This window comes from Petaurus breviceps, unplaced genomic scaffold (genome assembly GCF_028583685.1).
Source record: "Petaurus breviceps papuanus isolate PSGF00001 unplaced genomic scaffold, PetGlider_PUasm1.0 689, whole genome shotgun sequence".
NCBI lineage: Eukaryota > Metazoa > Chordata > Mammalia > Diprotodontia > Petauridae > Petaurus > Petaurus breviceps.
In genome coordinates this window covers 6,767,199-6,777,417 of record NW_027186458.1, presented here as the reverse complement: position 1 = coordinate 6,777,417, position 10,219 = coordinate 6,767,199, and the positions used below count along the sequence as shown (strand labels likewise).

The 10,219-nt window shown below is 40.4% G+C and overlaps 1 protein-coding gene across 2 annotated transcripts in view; it reads right to left on the bottom strand.

Moving 5' to 3' along the window:
- The window catches only part of SEC24D (SEC24 homolog D, COPII coat complex component), a 101,941-nt gene that overhangs the window by 85,748 nt on the left and 5,974 nt on the right, over positions 1 to 10,219 (bottom strand). For both annotated transcript variants that reach the window (XM_069104901.1, XM_069104902.1), the window contains exon 2: positions 9,509 to 9,638. In XM_069104901.1, coding sequence (XP_068961002.1) covers positions 9,509 to 9,638 — 130 coding nt within the window. The remainder of the gene's footprint in view (positions 1 to 9,508; positions 9,639 to 10,219) is intronic.

Genomic DNA, 10,219 nt, shown 5'->3' with positions numbered 1-10,219 from the left:
TGTGGTAGCTGCAAACCCTGAGGACGCTTGGGGTGCTTGCTGCTACAGATGTGCAGCAAATACTATACAGAAAAGGAAAACTTGGAATATTATATGACAAAAGGCAAGAAAAAGGCTTTTTATCAAGTATAACAACCTAAAAGGTTGAGGATAATATTGAGGCAGGCTTGGGGGAGGGAGAAAGGAATGAAACTGTATAGAATAAATGAATTTCAAGCATTCCTGTTACACAAAAACAGATGGGGTAGAATTTCTGAAATGCAATCACAGGAAACTAGAAAAATCTAGACAGATAAATACATTAAAGCAACTTGAAGGGGTTAAATGATTATCACAGGTTTATATCCTGTTAGAAGGAGAAGCGACCACTGTTCCTTCAAAATTCTACTGTCATCAGGGGTCATGGAGAGAGCATGGAAAACTCAAGGCTCTGGATCTGTTTTTTTCCTGTTCTCTTTCTTTTAGATGAAAGAGAAAATGAGGAAGAAAAGGTAGGAGCCTAATATTTCTCATCACTGGAGTCTATCTAAGAAGAACATGCTGTGATAGTAATGGCAATTAAAGATTCCCCTGTATTGGCTTGGTTTTCAAATTGATTGTATTAAAACCCAGAGCTTGTTAATCCCACCTGTGGGATGGACTTTTTGATGTGGAAAGAAAGTCCTGACTGGGAGGAGCTGGTGACGTAGATTTGGAGAGACAAGAGAGAGGCGGAAGTTCTTTTTGGAAGCAGCACCTCGTGGAGAGGGAGAGACTAAGAGATTGCTGGTGGCCGCTTTGAATTGCCCTGGACTTTTGAGACCTGCCCCCTGAGCTGCCAAGGACTGAGGAGACATGGCTGTTTTGCTGGTACTTTGTCTGTCTGTTTTGATGTTATTTTGCCAGATTTGTCCACTGGTGAAAGACTGTCCTGTTGAAGAAGTCCTGGAACCTGGCATTTGGTTAAGAAGGCCTGAGACTGTCCTGCAGACAGAGAGTGAATACTGTCCACTGGTGAGGGACAGTACTGAGAGTGAATACTGTCCACTGGTGAGGGACAGTACTGTTGTTGCAGGGGTCTGGAGACTGTCCTGCAGACAGAATGAATACTGTCCACTGGTGAAGGACAGTGCTGTTGTTGCAGGGGTCTGGGAGCCTTTCTGTTGGTTCAGAAGCCCTGAAGAAGGATTTTCTTGTTGTATGTTTACAGAAATCCTGGGAGAGGGCTTTGCTAATGTGTTCAGGGGTTCTAGGACTGTTCTACAGACAGAGGATAAATTCATGAAGGGACTGGCAATGTATCTTATGGCCTTGCTAAGCCTTGTCTCCCCAGGAACTAAGATTGCTGAGAACTTGCCTCGTGTCAAGATGAAGAAAAGACCTCCATTCGGGTATTAAGTGCTGTGTTTAAACTTGATGTAACTCTGGGGTAGATTCAATTGTGATCCAGGGGTGGGGAACTTTTGACCTTTTTGTGTTCTATGGTTGAGCAAATGAATGTATTTTACTTATGTTTGGAAACTAATCTCCATTTGAGAAGAGGGGCTTTGTGGTGGACTTAATTAAGGTATAGCCTAGGGGTGGAGAAGTGTTTAGAACAGAGACTTTGTAATTGATTGAATGATTGGAAGGTCCTGGGGTGGGGTAGTACTTGGAGATTATTTAATCACACTTAGTAAATGCTGTATTTGGAATGATGTCATGTTTTAATCTTCTCTGTTCTTGGTTGGTCACTGAATAAAATAGAGAGCACCTATGCTGGTATTTTGAACCTGGGAAGTTGCCTTTGCTTGGTATTACATTACACATGCACACACAGGAACTGGGGTGGGGAGATAAGGAATCCCATAAACTTCCCTCATATGGAATGGGAAAATGAAGTTCAACACACACACACACGTTCACACACACAGTGTTTGATATAGGAATTCACTAAAGTTAGTTGAGAATAGGAAGGGATGGGAAAAGAGAAGGGAAAGAGGGAGGGCAGGTTCAGGAAAAGAATAATCAGAAGGTACAGGCCCCCATCACCTCACAGCTAGAATTCAACTGGTCTCTGTCTCAGTTTCCCAGCAGCCAATGTCATAGTGCACAGAGCACTGAGCCTGGGGCCAGGAAGATCTGAGTTCAAATTTGACCGGATACACTTACTAGCACTGTGACCCTGAGCAAGTCACTTCACCTCTGTCTGCAGCAGCTTCCTCAATTGTAAAGTGTGGGTAATAACATCACCTGCTGTGCAAAAAAAAAGATCAAATACAGGAGCATTTGTCGGCTGTACAAACACTCAGTCCCCTATTGCTCTTCTCTCTCCCGACTCTGCCTTTCCTTCATTTCCCCATCCAATCGATCTCCCTAAAGTCTGCCCATTGCCAATATATTCCAGTGACTCCCTGTCAGCTCCAGGATCAAACACACAGCTTCTGCTGGGTGCTCGAAGCCCTTCCTAACTGGCTCCTTGCTCCCTCTTTTTGGGTCTTCTTCCACCCTCCCCCCCTTCTCACCCCAGTGCTCTGCAGTGCAGTGACTCTGCCCTCGCTGTTCCTCCACCTCCCCACTCTGGGCGTTTTCACCAGCTGCTCCCCACGAGCAGGATTCACTCTCTCCTCATGTCCCCCTCCGGTGTTCTTGGCTCTCTTCAAGCCTCAGCTCAAGTCCCGTCTTCTGCAGGAAGTCTTTCCCTGCTCTCCTCATCTGCCTGTCTTTGCCTGGACTGCCTCCCGCCTCCCCAGTCTGCGATGTGCTTGTGCCTAGCTGTCTGCACGTCCTTCCCCATCAGATGTGAGACTGTGAGTTCTTTGTGCCTTTCTCTGTGTCCCCGGCACTCAGCACAGGGCCTGATATTTAAATACTAGTTCACTGACTGACTGACAACTAAAAGAAAATTCACCAGTGGAGGGCTGATTATACAGAAACAGAATATTAATGGCTAGACTGATACACAGCTTTAAGGTCTACAAAGCTGGTGATGTTTACAAATGATATTGTTGGATCCTCACAACCTGGTGAGGTAGGTGTTATTCTTCTCCTTTTACAGATGAAGAAACTGAGGCCAAATGGTGAAGCAACTTGTCCGGTTAAGTCAGTGTCTGAGACCAGATTTGAAATCAGGTCTCCTGACTCCAGATGCAGCACCCTCTCCCCTAGCTGTCGCCCAGCTGCCTTCAAGAAGAGAGGGCAGAGGAACAGGATCAGGCAGCTATAATTATAGATTACTATAGTTGATCCCATTCCCTTCCCTTCCTCACCTTTTTTTTTTTTTGCCTTTTGGAGGGCAATTGGGGTTAAGTAACTTGCCCGAGGTTCCACAGCTAGTATTTTTGTGTGGGGTGTTAAGTGTCTGAGGCCGGAACCAAACTCGGGTCCTCCTGACTCTGGTGCCCACTTTACTCACTTCTCACCTGTTTTTTTAAATGGAAGACAAAAGAGAAGAACCCCAGAGAGAAAACACTAGGATGTAATGGAGGAAAAAACACCTAACAATAGTAATGATGAATCTAATTGGAGCGGGTTCTTGTGTAAAACAGGAGAGGGAAGCAGTGTGAATTAGAAAGCAAATACTAATTGCAGGCTGTTTACAAGAAACACACTTGAAACATAATGATTCACATAGAATGGTTAGAGCACAATCTATTATATCTTGGGTCAATCTCAAAGAGCAAAGGTAGCGATAATGATCTAAGACAAAATAACAATAAAAACACCCAAGGATAAATGAAATAAGCAATACAACTACATTATGATGAAAGGCCCTGGAGATAATGAAACACTATTACTATTAACTATATATACATCAAATGGCATAGTACCTAAGTACTTCAGGGAAAAGCTAATTGAACTAGGAGAAGTAGACACTAAACAATAACCAATGGGAAATTCAATATGCCCCGTTAAAACCTAGACAAATCTAACAAAAAAGAGAAATGAGAAAGAAATTAACAACCCACATAGAATTTTAGAAGACTTATATATGATAAGCCTCTGGTAATAATTGAATGGGAATCATAAGGAAAACACATAGTACCCAATTTTACATGGTACCTCTACAAAAACTAATCTCAGGTTATGGCAACAAACAAAAACAAACAAAAACCCCATGCCACCAACCCCGCCCCCCCAAAACCCTGATAAAAATGCATTAAACACATTCTTTACTGACCACAACACAATAAAATTATAATCAATACGGGAACTTTTAAGAAAGTAGTGAGACACACATGAAGATTATATCCTATAAACCTAAAGAAAGAATGGATTAAAGAAATCAATTATTTTATCAGAGAAAATGACAATGAGATAATGTAACAAAACTCTTGTGATGCAGCCAAACTAATCCTTAATGGAACAATTATATCTCTAAAGATTTTTACCAATAAAAGAGAGAAAGAAGAGATCAATGAATTGGGCATGGAACTAAAAAAAGACCAAGGAAAGCATCTAATTAAAAATACTCCAAATAAACACAAAAATTAAAATGAAAAGCGGAGATAAAATTGAAAAGAAAAACATTTTGTTAACAAATACTTTGAGAGCTTTTTTTAAAAAAAGTAAACCATTAGTTTATTTTTTTAAAAGAAAGAAGAAAATTAAATTACCAAAATTAAAAATGAAAAATGGGTATTTATAACAGAAGAAATTGTCAGAAAACTACTTTGCTCAATTAAATTACAACAATACTGATCATGGAAATGCGTAAATAATTAAGAGAAATAAAAATACTCAAGCTAAGAGGGAAAAAAATTTTTAATCACCTAACCTAAAAAAAGGAGAAATTAAACAAACCATAAATGAACATTCAAAGGAAAAGCTCCATTCCCAAATGAATTTAAAAGTGAATTCTATCACATATTCAAGAATAATTACCTCTAATATCACATAAACTGTTGCCAACAAGAGAAAAAAAACAACCTGTTAAACTTCTGTGAGACAATATTTGTATAAAAACTGCTTAGCATAATGTCTGTCACAAAATGGGTGCCATATAAATGTTTACTTCCTTTCCCTTTCCTGCTTCTATTCTGATACCCAGACCAGGGAGAAAGAAAGCAAAGAGTCTTAAAACTTTTATTTCTAATGAATATTGCTGAAAATTGTGGATAAAACATTTTCAAAAGGGTCTATAGCAAAATATTCAAAAGATTGTTTACTATGACTAGTGTGAATTTATACTAGGAATGCTGGTTTGGTTATGAAAACTATAGGCATAACAGGCTATACCAATAACAAAAACATTAAAAGTCAAATGATTCTATCAAGAGATGCTAAAAACAATTTTAACAAAATTCAACAAATGGAACTAAGGGTCAAGAATCTTAAAAAAATAAAGAAGAAAAATGAGAAGGAAGGGGCTCTGTCAGTATCACATAATAAATACAATCAAAACTCTTTGGTGATGATTTAAAAGTAGGAAAGTTGATTAATGGACCAGATTAGGTAAACAATGCCCAGGAACAAATCAAACATATTGTCATGTTTAGTGAACCAAAGGATACCAACTATTGTGGTAACAACTAATTATTTGACAAAAACTGTTGGGAAAATTGGAATTAGTAATATACAGTAATTATATATAACAATATATATAATAAATAGTAATTAGATAGCAATTAGATTTATACCAACGTCCTATACCTAATAAGAGAATGAATTATAAGTGAACACCTTGCCTAAATATAAAAGGTCATAAAATTAGAAGAGAAGGATTACTTTCCAAAACTTTAAATACTGGGATAATTCCTAATTAAACAAGGGATAGAAGTAAAGATTAAAAGTATAATTTGATTATATAAAATTAAAGAGTTTTTGCATAAGCAAAATTAATGCAACTGGAAATTAGAAGAGAAGTAGTTAATTGAAGAAAATGTTTTTTTTCAATTACTATCTCTGGCAAAGATTTGATATTCAAGATAGGAAAGGAAATTGAAACAAATAGATAAGAACAATTACTCATGATTTCAAAAGCTTAAAAAAAAGTTCACAACTATGTAGCTCTTTATCAATCTGTTGCACACATAGAAACTGAGAAATAGCAAATGATAGAGCTAGGACAAAGAAAGTATGTAGTGTTGCCCAAGTTTTTACATTATCAACATAAAAACTGATCATAAGCTGAACCATTAAGAAGACAAATTATTCTATATGCTACATTTAAAGACCATGATGCAATAAAAATGGGTTTGAAATAGTAACATCATGAACAAGAGATCGACACAGGTTTATTAATATAACTGGGTTAAAGGAGAATTTAAAGAAGGTTCAACAAATCACTCTTCTAAGAAAGATGATAATGATATTATACACAAAACTATGAGACAGAGCCAAAGTGGTTCTTAGGCAGAAATTTATAGTTATATTAGCAAAAGAGAGAGATACAACAAAGGAATTGAGTTTTCATCCCACCTCCCAAATCCAATAGTTTAACAAAAACAAAGTGACAAGCTAACAGAAAACAGAAGAGAAATAACTAAGCTCAGTACAACTGAAATAGGAAATCAGTGGACACAATAATGAAATCTAAGTGCTGCTTTTTTTTTTAGAAGACCAACAAAGGAAAATAATAAGTAAATCTAAGGAAAAAAGGGGAGAACAAACCCAAATCACCAGAATTCGAGAACAGAAAGAAGAGACCACAATGAGGGCAAAGAAATGAAGAAAAAGATTGGAGAGAGTTTTATATACACACAGCTCTTTGCCAAGAAATCTGAGAAGCTAATTGACATGGATGGTTATCCACCAAAGCGCTAGCAATCAGAATGATCTGAGGCTAGTAAGGCATGCTAGAGAAAATGAAAAAGAAACTTTATTATACTGGGTGAAAGTGGAAGATCAAAGAAGGGGATGAAGAGAGTGTGTGTGTGTGTGTGTGTGTGTGTGTGTGTGTGTATGTATGTGTGTATGTGTGTATGTATGTGTGTGTATGTGTGTGTGTGTGTGTGTGTGTGTGTGTGTGTGTGTGTGTGTGTGTAGAGGGGTCGCTGGAGCGACAATAAAAGTGGAAAGAACAGGGTGAGCTAGCCAACTCTTCTGTTCCCTCTGCTTAGGCTAAACATCTGGAGAGAAAGGGTTAGAGTTAAAACAGCCAATAGGGAGTGAGCAGGAAGATAGGAAGTGATCTGGTCGCCACGGAGGAGCTCAAGTAACCGGGAGCTCCCCATAGCAGGCAGGTCAGTCAGAGCTGTCTGAAAGATGGTGGCGCAGTCATGATGCGGCATAAGACTGAAGAACCGTAAACGCTGCTCTGATTCTTGAAGAAAGGGAAGCCAGTAGGGTCTGCAAAATCTAGGCCAGAGACCTTGATTTAGATTATTGGCCAAAGCACAGAATTTATTATCAAAGGGACAGTGGGTAAATATTTAGAAAAAGAAAGTGATAACAAAAAGCCAGCATGGCTTTGAAAACAGATTGTGCCAGGATTTTATTTTTGTTTTTGTTTTTTTGGTAGCAAAGACCTGGACACAAAGTGGGTGCCCCTTGATTGGAGAATGGCTAAACTGAGGTCCATGAACATAATGGAGTAGTACCATGCTGTAAAAGATGACAAGATGAATATATAGAAATTTGGAAAGACTCATAAGAATTGATGCAAAATGAGGGAAGTAGAGCTAAGAAAACAATGTAAATGACAACTATAACAATGAAATTGTAAAGAACAACTGCAGAAACAATGGCCAATGAATGTTGGGAAATTACTAAAAACAAGCTTGACCCCAAAGAAGTAAGTACTATATAAAAGTTAGCTATTAGCTATTTTCATCCATCCACCCATCTGTCCATCCATCCATCCATCCACCCACCCACCCGTCCATCCGTCCGTCCACCCGCCCGTCCATCTGTCTGTCCATCCATCCGTCCATCCATCTACCCACCCATCCACCCATCCATCCATCCATTCATCCATCCACCCACCCACCCATCCATCCACCTGCCCTTCCGCCTGTCCATCCATCCATACATCCATCCGTCCGCCCATCCATCCATCTATCCATCCATTTATTCATTTGGTCCTACTCTGTACAAGGCCTATTCATTGGAACGACCAGGCTGTAGCACATTACAAACCAAGAACTGTGCAGAAAACTCAGAACGAAGGGTGATGAGCCACAGAAGAGGGAAGAGGGTCAGTCATCTAGGGGGCCAAAGTGAAGGTCAAGAGAGACCAAGATACTCCATATGGCATCCCTGCAACATTAAGGGCACCAGAAGACGGTCCCCAACAAACAGGGAGAACCTTCTGCTAAGGTCACAGAGGTGGAGAGAGCCGAAGTGTTGTGGTCTTCTCCATTGGAAAGAGAACAGTCATTGATGAAACCACAGATCCATATGGACAAAGGACTTGGCTGTAACCAGATCCCTGCCCTCGGTGAGCTTATGTTCTATTGTGGGGGGATACTGCAGGAACACAGAGCAGCACAAGGGGGTGACTGATGGCAGTAGGAGAACTAGACAAAGTGCTCTGGACACATTTTAGGAGAGAGGGGTTGGATGTAGGCTGAGGCAGTCAATCCAGGATTAGGTGACTCCAGGAAGACTTCTAGAAAGAGAAGGCCTAACATAAGAGCCAGCGGGGTTCTGTGTAAAGAGGGCTGAGTCAGGAGTCACACAGCCTGGGTTCGAATTCCTTCTCTGACACTTATTCTGTGTAACCTTGGGCAAGTCTTTTTTTTTTTTGAAGCAATTGGGGTTAAGTAACTTGCTCAAGGTTACACGGCCAGTTATTTCTGGGTGTGGTGCTGAGTATCTGAGGCCGGATTTGGATTTGATCCAGGTCATCCCGACACTGGAGCCGGTGCTCTTACTCGCTGAGCCACCTGGCCGCCCCTAAGCAATTGGGGTTAAGTAACTTGCTCAAGGTTACACGGCCAGGTGTTTCTGGGTGGGTGCTAAGTGTCTGAGCCAGGGATTCGATCTCCAGGTCTTCTCAACACTGGAGCCAGTGCTCTTACTCGCTGTGCTACCTGGCCGCCCCTTGGGCAAGTCTTAATCCCTTCTGGGTTTCGGTTTTTTCATTCATAAAAATAGGAGATTGGGATCAGATGGTGTTAAGGGTCCTTCTGGCTCTGAATCTATGATCCAAGTGATGTCTTATGATCCTGATAACAAGTGTTCTGGGACAGACCTCTGGTAAATAGAATACTCAATAAATCCTATGACTTGAATCCTTTTCCTTACCCTTCTGAAAATCTGAGCTGGTCCATCTGAGGGATTTACCCATGGAGACCTGCGACAGAGAGAGCTCTCAATTCACAGGGCAAATTTATAACCAGGGGAATGCTGGAGCCAGCTCAAAGCCACTCGAGAGAGTCGATGATCATTTTTTTAATGTGAGTGATTATATCTCAGAAAATGGAAAACTACAAATCCAGGGCTTGATTCATTGCTTTGTTGATTGTCTAGGATTGAGAAAGTGAAGGAGACATATCAATAATAAAGATTTAAATATTTACCAGTACACCCCCAAAACACTCATGTTATTTAGAAACAACTTTCTAATCAAATAACACCATGAAGAAATAGAGTCTGGGTAACTTACCTCTGCTGGGGATACCCTGAGATATTAGGACCATTCTGGCCATACTGATTCGTCCCAGAATTGGGGGGTCCAGGAGGTAACACCCCAACAGGTGCAGTTGGTCCCAAAGGCCCAGCTGGCTTCATCATGCCTGTAAAGCAACAAAGAGTACAGGTATATAAACTGAGGTGTATGTTATTAATGGATTACAGCAGGTGATGCAAAATCCTTAGGCCAAGAACATGGGCTGATAGAGGAAGAAAAAGTGGGTAACAATCCATGGATCAATTGCCTCCTCCAGAAGTAAAAAGGGTTGGACAAGGGGAAAGCTAATGTCCTTTCCAGCTTGGAGTCATGTGATCCTGTCACTCTCTGCTATGATTCTGGGCTCCAGGCCTGCCTGAGGGAGCCCCACCTCAGTAAATAATCCAGGAAGAGGACAAGAAATACTAAAAATAAAATAAAGAAAACGGAAAACAACTACAACATTCCCATCCACCTAATCCACGTGCCAGCCAAACTTTGTGCTTTGCATAGAATAAGCATTTTTGTCTTTCTTTCCTTTCCTCTTTCCTTCCTTCTTCCTTTCCTTTCCTTTCCTTTCCTTTCCTTTCCTTTCCTTTCCTTTCCTTTCCTTTCCTTTCCTTTCCTTTCCTTTCCTTTCCTTTCCTTTCCTTTCCTTTCCCTTCCTTCCCTTTCCTTCCTTCCTTCTTCCTTTCCTTTCCTTTCCTT